The sequence below is a fragment of the Protopterus annectens genome, chromosome 7.part1 (assembly GCF_019279795.1).
Source record: "Protopterus annectens isolate FY-2018-M chromosome 7.part1, PAN1.0, whole genome shotgun sequence".
Classification (NCBI taxonomy): domain Eukaryota; kingdom Metazoa; phylum Chordata; order Ceratodontiformes; family Protopteridae; genus Protopterus; species Protopterus annectens.
In genome coordinates this window covers 426,521,718-426,544,633 of record NC_056740.1, presented here as the reverse complement: position 1 = coordinate 426,544,633, position 22,916 = coordinate 426,521,718, and the positions used below count along the sequence as shown (strand labels likewise).

At 40.6% G+C, this 22,916-nt stretch overlaps 1 protein-coding gene across 1 annotated transcript in view; it reads left to right on the top strand.

Annotated features, from left to right (window-relative positions):
- STAB1 (stabilin 1) overlaps window positions 1-22,916 on the top strand; it is a 2,761,215-nt gene that overhangs the window by 1,065,119 nt on the left and 1,673,180 nt on the right. Inside the window, exon 26 of the mRNA XM_044078505.1 lies at window positions 549-603. Coding sequence (XP_043934440.1) covers window positions 549-603 — 55 coding nt within the window. The remainder of the gene's footprint in view (window positions 1-548; window positions 604-22,916) is intronic.

The following is a 22,916-nucleotide window of genomic DNA, read 5'->3' as shown; positions in this document are numbered from 1 at the left end:
TATAGTTTGGTTGTAAATTGTTTCCTCCAGTAACAATTATTTATGCTACATCAACTCTGAAACATTAGGCAGAGGAGTTATTTTACATCAAAAATATAAAACAAACAAAACGTGTATGTACTAATAACAAGCTACAAAGCAAAGTGAGAGTCCATTTGCTAAGTGCAGTAATGGGTATTTTGAGTGTCTGGCCTCACAACACCCCTGGGCAGTGTATTATTTCCCTGTAATACCCCACTGTCAGGCATTATTGTTTATTTAAAACTCCTTAAGATCCATATAGCAAGAGACTATAATAAGCTATGAAACTGATTTTACTCATGTTAAACAAGTGGATATGAGGTAGTATATGTTTAGCAACACAGTTAATTTTGCAAGAAAGCATTATGTAGACCTCAGGCTGGTTCATTCAGCTAATGAGTATATACATTTGGCAAAGGAACCAAAACAATGTATAACATCTAAAATAGCTGCTTGCAGTCCAAACATATGGTGTCTGTTCAACTGCATGCTAGATTTACCTCTTTTACTGATTATCTTCTCCACAGAGCTAATCAGCAGCATGGTGTCAAATGGATGCTCAACATGCCTGGGGAAACAGAGGCAGGTGGAATGTAGGGAGCAGATGTATGCTAACCATGTGTCAGCATGCACAATGTGAACAAGACTCCTCCAACCTACATAAGCACAAGTTGTACACTTATTACTTGTTAACAAGTAAATTGGCTGGCCCTTGAACTCAATTCATCTTTGATCCAGGCCTCAGGGGGAAAGAAAGTACAATATGTTTATATTTATTGACAGCTTAGTACAACCAGTCAACCTACATGCTTTGGAAAGGAAGCCAGAATGCCCAGACTAAACTCACACAGCGACTAGGGAAACATAAATGGTGATTGAAACTTAGGTTTAAAGCTTAGAACCTGAAGATGTGAGAGAGAAGTATTTTCATTGAGTTAGTTGTATCTATGTTTATTATTTTACCTTGAATGAAAACTTTAAACTAGGAGCTGAAATGCTATTATCTTCCCTTGTTCTCCTTAACAGCCTCCAAACTGACTTTATAGCTAATCTAAACTAGAATATTTACTGCACACTAGCTTAGTGTTCAAACCTAATTTTATTTATGTCTATTACTTTTATTTGCACTAATACTTAAATCTAGGAGCTGAAACACTGTTATGTTCTCTTATTCTTCCTTAATGATCTGGTGTACAAAACCTTGCGGGGATATAGAGATACATGACGGAGTCTCCATGCATTTCACAAATGCAGGAAAGACCTTATTATTGAGTGGAATATGTCCATTGTGGAGACTGATACCAAAATATATACAAAAGATGATTGGCTTTAACAATTGATTAAACACCTGATGTCATTCTAGATGGATCCTTTATGTGTTAGCATGGGCGAGATACTTGACAATCATAGTTGCTTCCTAGGATGGCTTGGACCTTTCATTCCAAGGCTTCCTCACAGTGGAGAAGGAGTTTTCTGATCTTATTGTACCTTTTTAGGCAAGGTTTGTCTAATGAAACTCCAACGCTAACTTCAAAAAAAAAAAAAAACCCAACAAGCAATGGACCTCTGCTTCATGCTTAGTAGTGTCAACAACAAACTGTTGGACCCTGAGGCTGTGCTGCATTTGGAGCACATGCATGTATGTGTTGTTAAAGAAACCTGGTTTAAGAAACCAGAGAGCACTTGTCCCTTGCATGCTTTCTCAAACTAAAGGCACTAGAAAGATAAACATTTAAAAAATTAGTGAATGTGATATCACTATTTAATTTTAAAATTTTTACAATCATTTTTGTAATAATTATTGTATTTATTAATGTGTATTTTTAATTATTTTGTTGTTATAATGTGGGGTAAGGCATCCTGATCGGTTGATTGTTGTACGGCGGTGCTATTTAAGTGTGGATTCCCTGGCTGTTATTTTATCTTGATAAAGTCTCTGAATGGCCAGAGACGAAAGTGCTTGTTGGAATTTGTTTATTTTATAATTACAATTGCTTTTATTCATTAAAGTAAATTTTCCTGTTCGTTTTGTGTGTTTCCTGCTTCCAGAAGCTTTTTTTATGTTTATTGGTTTGGCGTTTCCTTTTTACAGTATGAAATATTACATCACAGCTTGCTAGAGATTCCCCCATGACTCCAGAAAACTCATATAACATTCCTAGATATGCTTGAACTCTGTATAAGTAGGAATGATGTTGTGCCTGGCAGTTTTAACTATGTAGTAATAAAAAGGGGGCTTAAACCACCAGCACAGGATATGTGCAAAAATTCTTACATTCTATAAACAAGAACTCCCTAGACCAGATTGTGAAAGAACCCACTAAAGGACAGAATATACTTGACCAGGTCCTAACAAACTTAGGATCTGTAGGTACTACCTCCACCTTTTTCATCAAAACCTTCAAATTATCAGAAGCAAATATCACAGAATTTAAGGAATTCAAATGTACAGATCTCTTACAATTCTGTAATAAAGACTCCAAATTTGAGTATAATGTTGATACTGCAAAGAGTTATGTAGACATGTTCTACTGTCACTTGGACAAATGCATTTTTTTAAACACCTTTTACAATTATCACTTAAGACAGACTCAAACAGATATTAACAGAAAAGAAAACAAACCATATTAACATTTTTCCTTTTACAAACATTATGCATCACACTCCTTTTTTTATACCTATCATCAGCCCAATATTACATAATGTGCTAATGTCCTGCCTTCCCTTAAACATTACTCCTCCTCCTCCTGAACATTTCTTCTGCGTGTATCATTCCCATTGTTTCCACTTACTTCTAGATAATTTGCCTCTTCCCTTTCCTAAAGATCCTTTCATCTCTTAGAGATGAGACGAGATTCAAACCCTCATTTACAGTTGGTTTGGACTTGGTTTGCATCTTCTGTAACTTCTTTTTTGACAGCCAACAGAAATTACTTAACAAGGCCTTACTATGTCCAGGCCATCCAGATCCCGAGTCCCATCTCAAAAGAATCATTTCCTTAGTTACAGCCATTTGCTTGCTTAATATGTCTGACAGAGTACGCACTTGGACAAATGTTTTAACTTGCCAGTCCAGACTAGATCCAAACAAATGAGGAAGTTGAAAAGCAAACCAGCATGGTGTTCCACAAACACTAATAAACTATATAATAAAGAGAGAAAGAATCCCAAATTAAGAAAAACATCAAGCAGATAGATAAGTAACTAAAAATGGAACTTCACAAAAATGAAAGCATCCTATGAACTCAGACTAGTTACAGAAGCCAAAGCAACTACAAATCCTTTTGTAGTTATGCCAGAAAAATAAGAAATAAAGCTCAGAATTACTCAGCACTTATTCCTAGTGGTACTATCTACTGCAGTCCAGTGGGTATTGCAAATATACTGGCAAATAAATTTAGTGTCAACTTCAATCCAGAGACATCTATTCCATGCCCACTTATCCCACATGGAATCAAACCACTAAACATCATGAAAAAACATGTACTGAAAGCACAGTCCAAAAATAAGAACACCGCATCTATGTATATGGGGCTGGACAACATACCTGGATGCCTAATTAACAGCACTAAACAAGCATTGGTGGACCAACTCCTCAACCGCTTTAACCTGAGCTTAGCAATTGATTTTGTCCCAACGGTGTGGTGCACAGCTGTTGCGATGCAACACCAAAAGGGTGGCCCCATCACTGACCCTAGGATTTATATATCTATCAATTCTAATGAGTGAGATATGCAAAGCCATGGAATGCATCATTACTGACCTAATTAACCGTTATATCAAAAATGTATTTATTTATTGACATTTAATCACTGGGAAAGTCCGACTGGGTAAAAGCCCATTTTCAGCAGAGGCCTAGGGAGTAAAGCTCCAAATTATTGCAAAATATTTTAAGAACAAATAATTATGACAAATTAGTGATAATATATAAACACTGCTTAAGGATCAATACAGTTTATATGCCATTCATTTAATATTTATAGAAATTTTAAACAGTTTGCAGAGAAATTAAAGGTAAGTTAATCTAATACAAACAGAAATTGCAATATGAAGTGAGGGAAAAAACAAGCGTATGATATATTTAGAGAAAGAGACAGGGAAGAGAATTTGATAGAAGTAAGGAAGTAAGTGAAAAAGGAGCAGTAAGGCGGTATAAGAAATAAAAAGGTATTTGTTCACATTTAGTGATATAGTTTATCTACGAAGTCTTTCAGCATGGTTTTGAAAGATGAGAGTGAGGGTATTGACCTGATGGCTACAGGTAAGGAGTCTCTAGACTCGACCTCCAGCAGTTTGGCTGTGTCAAGGGCAGTTCTTGAATTCTAGTGAACTTCTTTGAGAGGGTTACTCAGGCTCTAAACTGCAGGAAGCTGTTCACACAGCTTAACTTGACTTCACCAAGGCATTCAACACCATACTGTGAGAGATCTATCTACACAATTTCACTGGAGGCAAAAATTTTGCATACAAACAAAGTTGTCAAGAAGACACACACTACATCTGTCACCCATAGTGTCCACCACACACATAGACTAACTTATGCTGAGGCACTGTTTATAGTGTGAACTTAGCAAAGGCCCACCCCTTAAGCTTCTGAACCTTAAATGATCTCATTTTTTTCTATCTCTTCACTTTCTCCTATATATAAAAAAAACTGTTCCTCTTTCTACTTCATTTTGCTGTTTGCCATATTTATTACTGCTTGTTGGTTGCCTCACTAAATTGATAACAATATTCTACTGAATCGTTACTTTATTAGTGCTGTCTGTTACTGTTGTGATTTGTGATCTGCTGATTATCGTCTCCACAGAGCTATATTTCATTGCTATCTGCTGCATTTCATTACTGTTTAATTACATTTTATTGCTGTTTAACTGTATTTTTCTAACTGCAAGTGTTAGTCTTTCAAGTTAAAAGTTTTTCTAAAAAAATATAAAGTTCTGGGCTGGTTTTCCACCTTTCCTGTTGCTAGAGTAGTCCAGATACAGATTTGCAGTATCCAGGACTGCTTTGTAAGGTTCTGAGTTCCCCAGACCCTTCTGGGTTAGAGGGAAGCCTTTCAACTTATCAGTGGGAGTGGTAAGCACTAGGTAGCCTATCTGCCACAGGAGGAGTGGTTTCTGGCTCTGAAATTCTAGTTAGTTTTATTGGCCGTTTGAGCAGTTTTTTCTAACCCTTTGAACTTTCTGTTCTCTCTTGCACTTTAATTAACTTATTCACCAGCACTTCATCAGGCTTTTTGTAGCAATTATTGTAGCACACAAGTGCTATCAGCACTAAACGTCCTATAAGGAAACAGCTCCAGTACTTAGTAATGATGACCATCCCTCCTGGCATGTCTAAAGGTCAGTTTCCTGTGCTTTCTCCTATTAACCTCGTGAACTTGGCATTCTGAGGCAGTGTAGCAACTGCCTCATGTACACAGACAACCCTCTCCTCTTACCTCACAACAGACTTGTGAGAGATGCACTTATATATCTAAATTGGAAGACATGCACTCTCCAGCCAAGACCGGAACAGCTGGTCAAGAGGAGAAGGTCAACACCTGCACTGCACCACATGGAACACATATCCCTCCAGAACACCCACCATCACAGCTCTCACATAAAAACACAAACCACACACCCACCTTCGCGGAGGCTCTCAACAGAAATCTGCCCAAACAGCAGAGACCTCCAAATCAGAAATGCCCTCCACCACCACAACACAGCACAAATCACAAGACACATAGCTCAACTACACAGTGTTCCCCTCAATCTAAGCCCCTAAGGTAAAACAGCTTGCCCAATACACTAATCATAGGTGACTCGATAGTGAGGCACACTGATGTCTCACTTACTAAGTTGAATAAGGAGAAGGTAACAGTCAGCTGTCTGTTGGGTGCCAGGATCCGACAGATAACACACACACTCAGGTCACTCCAAGTGGTACATCACTACAAGTATGACTCTGTCATTGTCCATGAGGGTGTGAATGACCTGAGATGTACCTCCCTGGACTACATGAAAAGAGATATGGTGGAGCTCTCAAATTATGTGGCCCAGGCAGGTACAACCTTAGCCCTGAGTAGCATCCTACCATCACCCAGAATGATACCTTAGTACAAGCAGAAAATGATTGACTTCAACAATTGGCTAAGTTTCTGGTGTCATTCTAAGGGGATCCAATATCTCTCTGCTTGGGATGACATGACTGACAGACCTTGATGCTTTGCCAGAGATGGCCTGCATATGTCACCCCTAGGTTTCCGGATATTAGCTAAGGCTCTTGCCACCCCTATAGTGCTTTTTTAGGCAGTATTCCAAAGACCAAATTACCACCATAACAGCTATAAATAGATACAATCTGAGGGTCATGCTACTCAATGCTAGAAGTCTAAATCTCAAGATGCACTTGCTTGAAGCACTCCTCAAAATGGAGAACATTGACATTTGTGCTGTAACTAAGACCTGGTTTAAAGCAGCAGAAAGCACCCCTCCTCTACCAGGCTATAACTCATTCCACACCTTTCGGCCCCAAAAAAATGGACTGAAGCTCCAAAGGCAGTAGCATCTCCATATTCATAAAGGATATGCACACCTCCAGACTAGTAGCACAGCATAACGCATTGGAGATACTTCGGGTACAACTAACAGTAGGTAAGACGACGATTCAGGCCGTAGCATGCTATAGGTCCCCAATCATGTCCCAAGACTCTCATTCCACATTCCTACACACCCTGGAAACTATTAGGGTTCAACCCAACAATTTCATACTGGATGACTTCAACTACCCCTCCATCAACTGGGAAAACTACTCATACACCAATTCACTTGCCCAACGCTTCCTAGAATTCATTAATTCTAATGCACTGGACCAGCTCATTCTTACTCCCACTAGAGGAAGCAACATCATTAACCTGGTTATTACTAACATGGGCAACCGTTGCTCAACACCAATAGTCAATTCCACCCTGGTTAGATCCAACCACAAACTAATTACCATGGAAATCCACATCTCACCCACACCACCAGCAAAGGTAACCATCATGAAAAACTTCTCCAAAGCTGACTTTGGGATCCTAAAAACAGAGGTGGCTAACTTCACAGCACCCATGCAAATGGAAAATAGATGCATGACCGCCGAATTATACACCAATGCAATGTACGAGCATGTACATAAATGCATGGAACTAGCCATACCCAACAGAACCAAGACGCTCTCCTCCAAAAAAAGGAAGCCAATCTGGTGGCCCCCTGCCATTAACAAACTCTACAACAGAAGGAAGAAACTGTTTCAGAAAAAGGTGAAGTCCCAAGACTGGAAAAACTCCCTTATTAGCCTCAACAAAAAGTTGAGATTCCTCATCAAAACCTCTAAAGCTAGCTATGAAGGCAGAATTGCAGCAGACACTAAAAACAACCACAAGGCCTTCTATAGTTGTATCAAAAATCTCCACATCAATACCCAGATTTGCTCTGATATACTGCACAATGGTACCTCCTATACTGAGCCAACAGATATTGCCAACATACTGGCCAACAGATTAAATGCCAACTTTACCCCTCTCTCCTCCCCAAAGGGCCAATCACAATACCAAAAGAATACCAGGCACCCAGTATTACTGCAGCACAGGTTAAAGCTGCATTGGCCAAGGCCAGGAATACAGCTTCCATGGGACCTGACAATATCCCTGGCTGTGTCGTACATGAACTACAATGTGAAATGGCACCACACCTGCGTGCCCTGTTCAATCACAGCCTCACCTCAGGCTTTGTCCCTACAGAATGGCACACTGCTACAGTCATCCCTCTCCATAAAGTGGAGCGACTACAGACCCTGGGAATTATCACCTCATTAGCCTAACAAGTCTGATATGTAAGGCTATGGCGTGCATCATCATGGACTTAATTAACAAGGGTATAGGAAATCTCCAAACTCTGGATCCCACTCAATTTGGTTTTGTGAAGGGAAGATCATGCCTACTCAACCTGGTTGACTTCTTCGAGTCAGTCACCAGCGCTGTGGATGAGGGCAAGGCAGTTGTTCATAAAGCCTACTTCAATCTGGCCAAGGCCTTTGATACCATTCCTCACTCAGGAATTATTGATAGACTCACCAAACTAGGCATCAACCCCTATATCACTAGGTGGGTTGCAAACTGGCTCACAGATAGAACCCACAGTGTGAAAGTAGCAGACTCCAAGTCAGACTGCTGACCAGTCACAAGTGGAGTCCCACAGGTATCGGTCCTGGGTCCTCTCCTGTTTGGCACCTACTTCTCAGAAGTCCAGGCCAACACGGAGGGACTCTTGCTGACCAGGTTTGCTGATGATTGCAAGCTGGGAGCCATTATTAACTCCCCAAGTGATGTAGACATCCTACAGAAAGGCTTCACTGAAACCATCGACTGGTGTAAAAACTGTGGACTTATGCTTAATGCCAAAAATGCATCGTCATTCCCTTTGGGAAAAAATCAGTTTTCACTAATTACCACATTGATGGGAGCCCACTAAACACTGAAGGCGTTATAAGAGATCTGGGGACACAGGTTGACAGCAACCTCTCCTTCGACCACCACATTGCCACTGTGGTCAGAAAGTCCTTCTATGTGGCACATCTCATTAGCAAGGGTTTTGCATCCAGGAAGAAAGAGGTCATCATCTCTCTCTACTCCTCCATCATTAGACCAATCATCGAGTACACTGCCCCATTTGCCATGTACCTCACTAATCATCTGCAACAGCTAGAAAGGCCACAAAAGTACCTCACTAAGAGGATCCTAGGCCTTAAACACATGCCCTACATGGAAAGACAAAAAACTCCAGCTTTCCTCTGTCTCATATCATCTATTAAGAGGCGATCTCTGCTTGACTGACAAAGCCATGTCTGACCCAGCCCTGTTAGAAATGTTATACCTAAAGAAATCCCAATCCCTCCACACTACATGCTCCAGAGACCTCAACCTCATTACCACAATCAAGAGAACATGCTGGAGGGACAGGTTCATAACCCAGAGAGTGCCCATTCTCTGGAATAGACTTCCCATACATGTCATGCAGAGCACCTCACTGGCCCTTTTCAAGAGAAATATTGATGAGTGGCTAGGAAATAGAAAGTAAACTCCGGGGATCACTCCAGTGGCTCTACTTGATAGAGGCACCGAGAAATAATGGCGACATGATGCCAGGGCACTTCTATGGGCTAAGATTGTAAAGGCTCCAGGGCAGTTGGCCTAGTACACACCTATGAACCTATGAAACACATGCAAACATAAACAAGCTGAAGGAGTTCCACATTGACACATATGAGGTAAGACATATAGCCAATTGGCTTAGGAACAGGATTTCCAGTAAGGATAGCAAATGAATCCTCTGAGACCATAAAGTTAAATAGTGGTGTTCATCAGGGATACATGTTGGGATCCCTGTTATTTGACAGCTACTTCTCAAATCTCTTAATTATCAAAAAGGGATCTCTGATATACAGCTCAAATTGTGTAGTGAGACAGCACAAGTTCACTGACGAATGTAAGCTGAGAGTTGTCAAATCCCCCATCTGATATACAAGCAAGCCAAGCATTAAAGCACTCTGATTACCAAATAATAAATAAAAACAACTAAATAAATAAATAAATAAATAAAACATGAGCTTATACTTGTCAGTAGCTGGCATACAAAAAATAGACTTAAACTCAATGCTAAATTTGGCTTCTAAATTCAGTAAGCATGCCCTAGCTCCTACTTATGGTATAGATAACACACCACCTCAGAATGAAAAAGTAGTGAGAGACATGGGTACTTGGGTGGGTCTCTTACTCATGTTTGACCATCATGTTGCAGCTCTGATTAGGAAATGCTTTTACCTTGTGCAACTCATTACAAAAGGTATTTCGTCTAGATCAAAAGAAGTTGTCACCTCCGTGTACTCCACATCGATTACTCCATTCATTGAGTACAATGTCCCCTTTGAGATGTACCTTACCAAGCATATCAAGCACTTGGAAACACCCCAGATGTTTTAATTACAAAGATCATGGGCTTAAAAGAACTGAGCTACCAAGAGAGACTGGAGGCTTTATATCTCTATTTAGTCATCATCATCATCATCATCTTTCGGCTTTTCCTGTTAGGGGACACCACAGTGGATCATCTGTTTCCATTTCTTCCTATCTTCTGCATCTTGCTCTGTCACACCAACCACCTGCATGTCCTCTATCACCACATCCATAAACCTTATCTTAGGCCTTCCTCTTTTCCTCTTACCTGGCAGCTCCATCCTTAGCATCTTTTTCCCAATATACCCATCATCCCTCCTCAGCACATGTCCAAACCAACACAATCTCATCTCTCTTGCTTTGTCTCCAAACTGTCCAACATGAGCTGACCCTCTAATATACTGATTCCTACTCCTGTCCACCTTTGTCACACCGAGTGCAAATCTTAACATCTTTAACTCTGCCACATCCAGCTCTAACTCCTGCATTTTTGTCAATGCCACTGTCTCCAACCCATATAACATAGCTGATCTCACTACCCTCTTGTAGACCTTCCCTTTCACTCTTACTGGTACTCCTCTGTCACAAATCACTCCTGACACTCTTCTCCACCCACTCCATCCTGCCTGTACTCTCTTCTTCACGTCTCTTCCACTCTCACCATTACTGTGAACTGCTGATCCCAAGTATTTAAACTCATCCACCTTCGCCACCTCTACTCCTTGCATCCTCACCATTCCTCTATCCTCCCTCTCATTCACACACATATATTATGTCTTAGTCCTGCTGACCTTCATTCATCTTCTCTCTGGAGCATATTTCCATCTCTCCAGGATCTCCTCCACCTGTTCCCTACTCTCACTACAGATCACAATGTCATCTGCAAACATCATAGTCCACGAGGACTCCTGTCTGATCTCACCTGTCAACCTGTCCATCACCATTGCAAATAAAAAAGGGCTCAGAGCTGATCCTTGATGTAATTACACCTCCACCTTAAGCACATCTGTCACTCCCACCGCAGACCTCACCACTGTCACACTACCCTCGTACATATCCTGTACCAATGTTACATATCTCTATATAGTATCGTATAGAATCCTTAAGGTGATCTGTGCCTCGACTTTTGGGCTATAAGAGATCCATTAGTCCAAGAACTCTCATACTTCCAAAAATCAAACAGTCCTAACACTATGGCCAGACAGTTATTGCTACTCCAGCAAAGAAACAGGGCAAAGTGGATGGCTAGATTTCCCACACAGTGCCTACCCCTTTTCTGGAACAAACTTTCGTTCCAATTAAAACAGTGTGACACACTATGTATCTTTAAAATGAAGTTGGAATACTGGGTGGGTATTCGTAAATTCACCCCCTTGTATGACTGGCCTGGCCTTCTTGAAAAAGGAGACAAGGCCTAAGGGTGGGCACTGGGATGGTGGTAATGACCTCTTGGCTACTTTGACTTGTAAGACATTCCCCATCCTAAAATAAGCCCAATTACCTCTGTCTACAATCTGAGCTGTCTGTGTTTTGACCTGTCTGCATTCTGAATGGCAACCATTTATACTTACCTTAAAGTTACATTTAGTGTGGAATGCATGTGTTAAGGAATAGAATGCAGTGTGCTGGTTGCATAAGGACTTCCATGATTTCTCATTTGCATACTCTGAAGGAGGAATTATGGCAGTCTTCTTTTAGAATTGCCTATGCTTTTTAAACCTACAGCTCTTGATGTAACATACTACGCAAAATTTTCATTTTTATGGAATCGTCGTGGTGTCATGCCAGCTGATGCCATCTCTCTCAATTCCATGCCAATCTCCTATCTTCAGCAGTTATGCCCACCTGCCAAAGGTCTCCTCTCACACAATCCTTCCCTCTCTTTACTGGATGCCCACTTTTCCTTTTGTCTTCTTTCTCTCCTCTGCCCCAAATCCTCTTCACCAGATTATCTTCTGTTTTCCTGCACATGTGGCCAAACCACTGTAATTTATTCTCTTTGACCTACTCTGCAGTTAATAATCAAACATAATTTATACTTTATTCTGGAATGTTTGTCTTTGGATGTGGTGTTACAGAATAGTGTTTATTTGAGCAGAGTGCATCTGGTGCCCTGAAATAACATGTCAGCACACATCTCTGTGTATAACCGATGGATGGCTAGATTCATAGGTTCTCTCCATACTGCTTCCCAGATGTGGAACAAAGAGCATGTCACTTGCAGTACTGACAGAAGTATAAACATATATGGATTCACTCAGTGTGCTATGGAGAGACATGTACAACATATGGAGGTGTAGTGTGCTGAGGAACTCATGTCCACAAGCAATTCACAGCATCTGACAGAAGGAGTGTAGCAGCAAGGCAGGATGCACAGCTTTGTGGCCTAAGCTCCCATAATGGCCAGAGTGATAGCAGGGCACATAGTATGTCTGTCTGGGCTCCCTGTACATGGTAATCTGTGCCAAACTGTAAGGGACAAAGTGATAGCAGGGCACATAGCATCTCTGTCTGGGCTGCCTGTACATTAATAGGGCACTCTATTCCAAACTGTAAGAAACAAAGTGATAGTAGGACACACAGTATCTGTGTATGGGCTCCATGTACATTCATAGGGTGCTCTATGCCAAACTGTAAGGTACAACATGATAACAGGGCACACAGCATCACTGTCTGGACTCCTTGCACACTCAGAGGACATACTTCTCAACCTCTTAGAACAGGAATTCTGGACAAAGCCAGAATTAATAGAAGGATGAGGGTCCAAATTAGGGACAAATTTTAAATATTGGTCTTGTTAATGTTCTAGAATAGCAAGATCTGATGTTATCAGTTTTCATTCTATCTTCAACTGTTGAGTTCGAATCTGACCCTCACATATGACTTAGGCATTACTAAAGCTCGTGGTAACCAAAAAGCTCTTGAGCTTCTCCATTACCCATAATGCACCCGCCCCTAACATATCACAGATTTCATTTGCCACTTTTCACAAAAAGACATGGTCTGCCTTATTGCTTGAGTTTTTGGTTATTAAAAAGCAGATAAGTGTATTTCTTTTTCTTCAAAAAATCTTATATTCTCTTACACTCTTTATTCCCTTACCCTTGTACATTGGTGTACTTCTATTTTACCATTGTTGGTAGTTTTTTCCCCTTTTTCTCTATTCTTACATGCTTGTGTAATTATAATTACCACCGTTGGTAATATTTTTCTATCTTAAAAAAAGGAATTGTTATCTTGTGCTTCTGTTGTTTTTGTTATTGATGCTGGTATGGCTAAGAAGGGTTCTTCTGGCTTTAAGAAATGTCTGAAATGTGGGCAAAAATTGCCTCTTTTAGATGTCCATACACTTTGGGTTTATTGCTTAGGTCAACATCTCCTGCAAGAGGATCGTTCTGTTTCCCATAATTTTAATCCCAGAGCGCTTGTGAATAGAAAACATAAGCTTATTCATATAGGTTTGTTGCCATCTTTTGGTGATGATATCACTGGGGCTGAATCCCCCAAAGTAAAGTCTAAAGAGTCAAAATCTCAGTCTCTGATACCTTCCACTTTCTCAACTCCATCTTTGGACCCTTCTAGGCAGAGATCAAAATTGGATCCGAGCAGGTCTCAAACCTCCTCCACTTCAGATCTGAAGAAAAAGAGATTAATAGATCCTATGTCCTTGGATCTGACTAAAAAGCCTTCAGATCCAACTGTTTCAGTTCCTATTATTCTACCAAGAACCCAGTATTCCCCCTCTTTTGATCTTATGCCTTGCACGGTCCCTTCCCCCTTTATGGAATGTCACCGTTCAAAGTCACCTTCCCTGGTCTCGTCTCATTCATCCAGGAGTTTGACTGAGGAAGATGTTCATAGAATGATGAGGAAGTTTCTATCGGTGCACATCTAAATGGGTGTTTTACCATCTCCTATCATTTTGAGTCAGGATGACGGTCCATTGACCACACCACCATCTCATACACTTTCTCTGATCCCTTTAGTTGCTTCAGAGTCCCTGGAGCCAAGCCTTCTGGGTCCAACTGGCTTGGATCCAAAGATAACCTTATCTTCAGATCAGAGGCAAACTCTGAGTGCCCTTGCTCTGACATCTTTGGATCCACGGGACTCTCTGAGCCAAAGCCTCCTTATCAGATCTGAATTACTGGAGTCAACTCCAAAGGTTTTGGAGCCTTCTTTGCATCTTGGTGCTTCTGGCACTGGATAGCTCAGCTCCAACTTTATCCTCTGGAAGATTGCTTTTGGGGCAGGATGAGATAACAGTCCAGAAGCTTATCTTTTCAGCACTAAGGTCTTCTCTCTCTGGGGTGGTCTGCCTTCTGGGTTGTGAGCAGGATATTTTCTGTTCTAACAGTACTGATGGATTCAACCCCCTCGGATCTTCAATCCAGCTCTCAGTTGTCTCTGCACTTAGAACCTCACTATTTGATGTCACAAGAACAGCCAGCTGGAGACCCCCAGACCACCCAGCAGGGTTTCATACTCTCATCTGACACTTTCCTGGAGTACTCTATGGAGGAAGTTCCTCGGAAAAGAAAGTTCAACAGGAGACACCTGGACTCTCCACAAGAATCAGTCACAGAGGACACTGATTTTGATGAGGGTGAAGGGTCCCCATGATCACCTCCAGAAGACATCTCATTTGAAGACCTCCATGAGGTCCTGAAACAGAGAGGTGGTTAGACACCCAGTAAGTCCTCACTGGAGGAGTCAGTATTTCTGGAGGCCTTTGGAGCTGGCCCATTAATATTCAGGGTTACTCTGCCCACTGTTGAGATCATTGATTTGGTCTCAAAGTGGGCGTGGAAGGAGCCTGACTCAGTTGAGCCAATACTTAAGAGACCAGACAGGATTCTTGATCCACCTGTGTGGAAGGAATTTTGGAGTAAGGGGGTACCCGTAGATGCCATGGTTATGGAGGTGGCCACCAAGAAGGAATTTGCCAAACAAAGTTCCTTTGTTTATCCCCCTAACAGGGAGGCTAGGGTGATGTACAGATTTGGGAAATGTGTCTGTGCTTCAGCGACCTTTGTCCTGAGGTCTCTGAACTATTTGGCAGCATTTTACTAGGTTGCAAAGGGACTTGATTAAAGAACTTTCAAAATCCCTTTCAGGGACCAATTCTGATGAGGTCCAATCATCTGTGGCCTATCAGTTGGCTACCCTGCAATCTATTTTCAGTTCATCCATGAGGCTTGTTTTGCATGCAGTCAAAGGTGCCTCAAGAACAGCGGGTTCAGTCCTATCCATTAGGAGGCATACCTGGATGTGCTTATGTGGTTTTGTGGATCTCTTCAACTCCTAGTTCATCAATGCACCTTTCGCTGGCAGTTCTCTGTTTGGCCCCAAAGTGAAGGACACATTACACATTGTCCAGGTGTGAAAAGGATGGAAAGACCCTCTCTGCAGTGGGCATACATTTTTTGACACCTCAAAGATCCTTTTCTAGGAATCAATGAGGAGGTTGGAGGATGTGGTTCAGGAAGCCCCAGGGTCCCTTCCAGGACACACATGGAGAAAGTTACCCTAGGAAAAAGGGTGAAACTCTATGGGATGTTCTACTTTATGACTGGTCTCCCAGTCTGCTTTATGATTACCCACCAATTCTTCTGATTCTGAAATTCCTGCAGAAAGCCACAAAGCTGAAGAGCAATGTCATCCTCATTGTCAGATTTAGCTCGCCTTCCTGTGGCCTCATCTTCTTTGCCATCCTTGAATACTGGATCCGATTCCAGATCTCCTGTCACATCCAATAGACATGGTTCATCTGGATATCTCAAACCTCATGCTAACAGCATGGTTTCTCCAATTCCGTTAATAGCCACACAACCTATTCTGTCTTCACCTGTTCATCACATACTTTTATCTTCTCATAAACCTTCAACAAGAAAGATTTCTGCAAGTAAATGGAAAAGATTTGTTTACTGGGCACAACAAAAATATACTGACCCTTTTTTCAGCTCCGATACATAACATACTTTAATTTTTAGCTTTGAATTTTAATGGTGGGGGGCTTCTCTACCATTATGGTTCATTTGGCAGTAATATCTAATTTTCGTATTGGATTTGAAAATTCTTCTGTGGCCTCTTCTAAACTTTGGAAAGCATTCTTGACAGGCACTCTGCTACTGAGACACCCGTTTCATGACCCTACTCCACCATGGGATTTGAACTTGGTACTGTAAGTCTTAATTCATTCCCCTTTGAGCCATCAGCAAAGTGTGACCTTACATTCCTGACTTGGAAAACTGTCTTTCTAGCGGACATAACCTCAGCTAGAAGAATTTCAGAACTTCAAGCCTTGTCATCAAAACCTCCTTACTCGATTTTTCATAAAGATAGTGTTACAGTATGAACCAATATGTCTTTCCTTCCCAAGGTGGTGTCAGAATCCAATATCAATCAGTCTATTAATTTGCCAGTGTTCTTTCCTAAATTCACAAATAAAGGTGAATATATGTTGCATTTATTTAATGTCCACAGATAATTACACTTTTATATACATAGTACAAAAGAGATCAGAAAGACAGACCAGTTGTTCGTTTCATTTGCAAATGTGAAATTAGGAAAGCCAGTGGCAAAAGTAACTCTAGCCAGATGACTGACAGGCTGTATTTCTTTTATCTATAACAAACTTGGTCTAACCTTACCAAAACCTGCAAGAGCTCATTCAACTAGGTCCTTGGCAACTTCTTCAGTCTTTCTATCCAGAGCTTCCATGGACGACGTGCAGCTGCAACCTGGGCAAATCTTCATGCCTTTCCCACTCATTACAAACTGAATCTGGTATTGAGGGCAACAGCTGCCTTTGGCTCAGGAATATCCTTCCTTAGAGTCCTCCTGGGGTTCTAGGTAGCTGAGGACTCTGTCCCAAAGTTGAGGATAGAATGAAAGTTGATGACATCAGATGAAGTTATGTCCTCACCATAACTTTCCATCTGTGTTGGCTTTTATTCTTCCTTAACTTTCCACCCACCAACCCCCATCCCTTATTTCAACAAACATCTGAAAGAACAAGACATTGTAAGGACAGCACTGTCCTTTACGACTGAGCTCCAGATATAGTTCCCTCTGTAGGACATATACATTTTTATGTATCTTTATATATGCATATTGCTAGATGCCACTTCAAGTAAAATTAACAAAGAAGATGCGGGATATGTTAGGGTTTGGTGCATTATGGGTAAGGGAGACCTCAAGAGTTTTTTGCTTACCACGAGCTTTAGTAATGGCAGAGTCAGATCCGAGGTTTGGATACAAATGCAACAGTTGAAGAAGAAGTAAAATGGACAACACAGATGAAATGTTATGGTGAGTACATAACTTCTTTTTTCCACTATCCTGAATTTTCTGAAGGATATGAAATCTGAAACTCAACTGTATGTTATTATTTAGTGATTTCACCCCTCAGTCATTTGGCAGAAAATGACAAATTTTATGAGGAACATATCGACAATAGGAGGCAAAAGTATTTACATTCTGTGAAATTTTGGACAGTTGAGACGTATAGCAAAGGGAGTTCTAAACTGAGCTATAAAGGACAAAATGATAGCAGGGTATATGCACAGCATCACAGTTTGAGCTCCTTGGATGTACATAATTTGTTGTGTGCCAAATTATAAGGGATATAAGGATGGCAAGGCCCAGAGCATAAGAGTCTTTGCTCTCCACACATACTGAAGGTGTTCTGTACTGAACTGTGAGGGACAAAGGCTTAGCAAAGTGCAGTGTTCCCTGTATATATAGGAGAAATTCTCAGCTGGACTGTAAAGAAGGAAGGCATATTGGGGCACACAGCATCACAGCATGCATGCATAGCAGAAGCAGTGACAGATACTTGTTTGAATAGCGTGCTGCGTGCTCACACTGCACACCTTGCACATCTCTTGTGATAACACCTAGAAAGTCATGTCGCTATTGGGCCAGGATTTGGAGGGGTTGTAGAGGTGTATGCAGTGTATGTTGTTGTGTAGTATAATACACAGTAGTCACAGACAGACAGATATCGCATGTCCATATACCACACAAACACACACACACACACACACACACACACACACACACACACACACACACACACACACACACACATATGCACTCAGTGTTTTTTTTGCAGGGGGCAAGCTGTGCCTCAATACTTCGGTCAACTATACAGATGGTCACAGATGTGTGAGATCGACAATCCCAGGGGTAGGAAAACATATATACAAAAACAAACACAGGCACACACTCACACACACTTCTACTAACACATACACACATACATACAAACAAACACATACACACACACATATGTGTGTATATATATATATATATATATATATATATATATATATATATATATATATATATATATATCCACAAAAAACAATAAAATCCCACAGAAAATATAAAATAACCACCAAAAGGAAGCAGCAGTGCAATCAGGATGAAGGCTTTTTCCAGCTAATAATCCAAACGTCAATGCTGAGTTAAAACAAAAATGTGAGCGCTTTCGTAGAGATACTCTCCGCTTCTTCAGACATTACAAAGTCAAGCAGTCATCATCAGTTATACAGCAAACATCAATCAAGCAATGATTCAATTAACCAAATTAGCTCAATCTTAAAATTACTACTTGGTAGTACTGTTGAAACAACCTGCTTCTATAAAAACCTAAAGAACACATTAGATACCAAAGTATCCTATATAACACTTAGCAAAAAGTGCACCAACTAAAACAAAGACATAAACTTTACAATGATACATAACTAAATAACTATAAATACAGAAGACACACACATATGCACTCATATGCACACACACACACACACACACACACACACACACACACACACACACACACACACACACACACACACACATACACATGCACACACACACATGTACACAAATACACATACATACATGCAGTCGCCCACATGTACACACACAAAAGCAAACAGTGTTTTTATCAGGGGAAGCTGTGCTCCATACTTTTGTTGACTATACAGATGGTTGACACATGGAGAACTGATAGTTCCTGCAATAGGGTAATATGCCTTTCCTCAGGGATTATGTGATATGTGTGATTTTGCATTTTATATTGTGTGTGTGCGCGTGTGTGTGTGTGTGTGTGTGTGTGTGTGTGTGTGTGTGTGTGTGTGTGTGTGTGTGTGTGTCTGTGTGTGTGTGTGTGTGTGTGTCTGTGTGTGTGTGTGTGTGTGTGTGTGTGTGTGTGTGTGTGTGGGTGTGTGTGTGTGTCTGTGTGCGTGTGCGTGTGTGTCTGTCTGTGTGTGTGTGTGTGTGTGTGTGTGTGTGTGTGTGTAGTGGGGGGCTGCAGCTTGCTCCCTGCAAAAAACACTGTTTTCTTTTTTACATTATTTATTTATTTTTCTTTCTTTATTTAACATTTGTTTACTGAGAAAGTCTGACTTGGAATAAAGCCAGTTTTCAGCGGAGGCCTGGGGAGAAACACTCCAGATTTTTCAAGGATTAGCCTTCGAACATGAGCAGTAGCTTGTCAAAGTTTGTTTGTTGACATAAGTGTGTCCATATTAATGATAACATTTGGGAGGGTCGGTGATAGTGAGTAGATGCAAGTATAAAATGTTTATGTATGTGTATAAATATATATCTATATAGCCATCTACATATCCATTTATATATATATATATATATATATATATACACACACACACACACACACACACACACACACACACACACACATATATATATATGGATCTATCTTACAACGTCGACAAGTCAAAACGCCGAAATCAAAATCACCGACACCACATAACCGACATTTCACAAACACGAAACCTCACATGCCCGACACACCATAATCCCGACAAGCAACAAACAAAACAAATCCCCGGTCCAAAAAGCACACACACAACACAAGCACACCAAAATCCTTACAAACCAACACTAAACCTCACATACACAACTACCTACAACCTTAACCCAAACCCTAACCCTAAGGTCCGCCACTATCAGACACTCACCTAACCCGCCCTAACCCTAACTCACTTAACCCGCCTAACCCACAAACTATCACAGTCGCACACTTACCTAGCCGCCCTAACCCTAACTCACTTAACCCGCTAACCCACAAACTATCACAGTCGACACTTACCTAGCCGCGCTAACCCTAACTCACTTAACCCCTAACCCACAAACTATCACAGTCGCACACTTACCTAGCCGCCCTAACCCTAACTCACTTAACCCGCCCCTAACCCACAAACTATCACAGTCGCACACTTACCTTACTCGCACCCTAACGTCCGTCACTACCGCATACATACACAGCCTTTTCCCATGTCGATGTTCTCAGCGTCGGGGTTTTGATCCGTCGGTCTACTCCGTTTTCGATCTTCTGGCGTCGGTGTTCTCGCTGTCGGCGTTCTGACTTGTCGACGTAGTCAGATAGATCCATATATATATATATATATATATATACATACATACATATATACACAAGCACGCACACAAAATTAAGTAATGACATCATAAACAATACTGAATAATTACAGTAAAAAGAAATAAATAAAGAATGTTATTTAATGTTACCTCTGCCAGGAATGACTGCCTATTTAAAGTGGGGGACCCATACATGCAAGTCCCACAAATGCAAAAAAAAATGGGTAACTGCCTAGTGCAAGCAGCAAATCTCAAAGGTCACTATAATGCCACTAAAATGCTTTTGCATGGGAGATGTCCTTACAATTTGTAGTTCCCACTGAATGCTACATGTATATACCAACTCCAAGACTGATGCATGTCAGAGTAGAGAGAATACACGTCAAGATACCAGTCTGGAACTTAGTGGACATTTACCAAATTGTGACTTTCTGTCTCACTTTTCTGAAGATCATAGCTGTGGTCAATGAAATTTAAAGAGGGTCCTCCACTAACACACTATAATCCAAAAATGCAACCTAAAAAAGGAAAAAAAATGAAGGTTTGTTCAAGTGGAGTAATAAATGTCATAAGGGAAGAGGTAAATAATAAACAACTACATTTCCATGTATGCATGTGGGCAGAATCCAAAACATCCATAATCTTATTGGGTATGGTTTTACTATCATGCAAAACTACTTTGAACTTATTGCTCTGTTTAAAAAAATATATATGCTATCATATTGTCGCTCTGTAAGTGAAATGCAAAGCCATAAACCGGTAGTGGGACTGAGAAGCATTCTATGTTAGTAATTTGCTCAGCTGTTTTCTTTTCTGTCTTTCCAGTAAGAGCAGGGCCTATATGTAAACACCAAGAAGCTTAAAGTTAATTTTTGCATTTTATTGCTGCACTTGAAGTCATTTTACTGTTCTGCTGATGATTTTCACTTATTATTCCTTTGTTCAATATTTGTCTGACTTCAGCTTCTTATGACCTTGTGTGATTTCACTGCTGTTTTGCTGACTTGAAATGTTTTTTTTTTTTTTTTTTTATCTGAGTTTTACATATTTTTTTCTGTTCAAATTTTGTTTGGTTTCAGTCTGTCCTGGCCTAGTCTGTTTTCAGAGCTTCTCTGCTGATTTTAAGCTACTTTTTATCTGAGCTTCACTAATTTTTCTTTGTTCAAATTTTGTTTGGTTTCAGCCAGTCCTAGCCTAGTGTGGAAGCCATCTTGGGGAGAGTAATGACTGTCCTAGTGGAAGTAAGATTAATTGTTGCCATTCTGAGGTAGCAGAGCAGTACTAGTTTGAATTTATATCTCTTTTTTAGCTGTTTTTCATTGGTTGTCTCATTTTTCTTTCTTGTTGTATACTGTGCTCGGCTGCCGTACTTGCTGTCTTTCTAATCCGATTGAAGCGAGCTGAGCCTTTGTGCAAACACTGAAAGTGTTTCTTTATTTCTCAGAAGACTCAGAAGTGTTCATTTTTTGCATTTTTCATTTTGCTTTTCTGCTTATTTTAAACTGTTTTCAACCTAAGTTTCACTTATTTTTCTCTGTTTAGCTTTTGTTTGGTTTCAGCCTGTTCTGGCTTGGTGTGGTTTCAGTGTTGTTCCACTGATTTTAAACTTCTTTTTATCTGGGTTTCAGTTATTTTCCTCTGTCTAGCTTTTGTTTGGTGGCATCCTGTTTTGGTGTAGTGTGGAGGCTATCTTGGGGGAAAGTCGTGGTTATTCTAGTGGGAGTAGATTGATTGCTACTGTTCCTGGGTAGCTGAGCAGTATTTGCTTAGATTTATAGCTGTTTTTCATTGGTTCTCTTGTTTCCTGGAGTATTATATGCTGCGTTCAGTTGTGCCGAGTGCACTGCTGCCATAAATGTAATAGCTGAATAGTGAGTGGGGTGGCATGCATGACTCACGTTTTTCCCTATAGTTAGTATTACTTTTACATTTCACTTTTATTCATCAGGCACCAAGTGCAAATTTGCTCTGAGGCTAAACAAAATTTGCTAAAGTGTGTACAGCTCTTTCTGACTGCAGAAAACTGCATAGTTGTGAGTTGAATCGTTTGCTATAGCAGCTCTTAAATTCCTTAATACATCTATTCTGCATGCAGCCACATGAAAACCAACATCAACATGTCACTGACAGTAAATCACTCCCATGTCTGGTAGACATAATTCAGCTACTGGGAAAATCCTAGTTATTAGCAACTCTATTTCTAGGAGCACAAACTTCACACACATTAGGCTGAGCAAGGACAGAGTAACATTCAGTTGTCTCTCAGGAGCCAAAATAGTGGACATAGCTTTGGCTTTAAGCACATTCAAAAGTTTAAGAGCTGCTACAGCAAAATATTTAACTCACAACTATACAGTTTTCTGCAGTCAGCTGTACACACATTAGCAAATTTTGTTTAGGCTCAGAGCACATTTACACTTGGTGCCTGATGAATAAAAGTGAGATGTAAAAGTAATACTGACTATAGGCATGATGTCAGGGTAATCCTATGGGCTAGGTTTGTAAA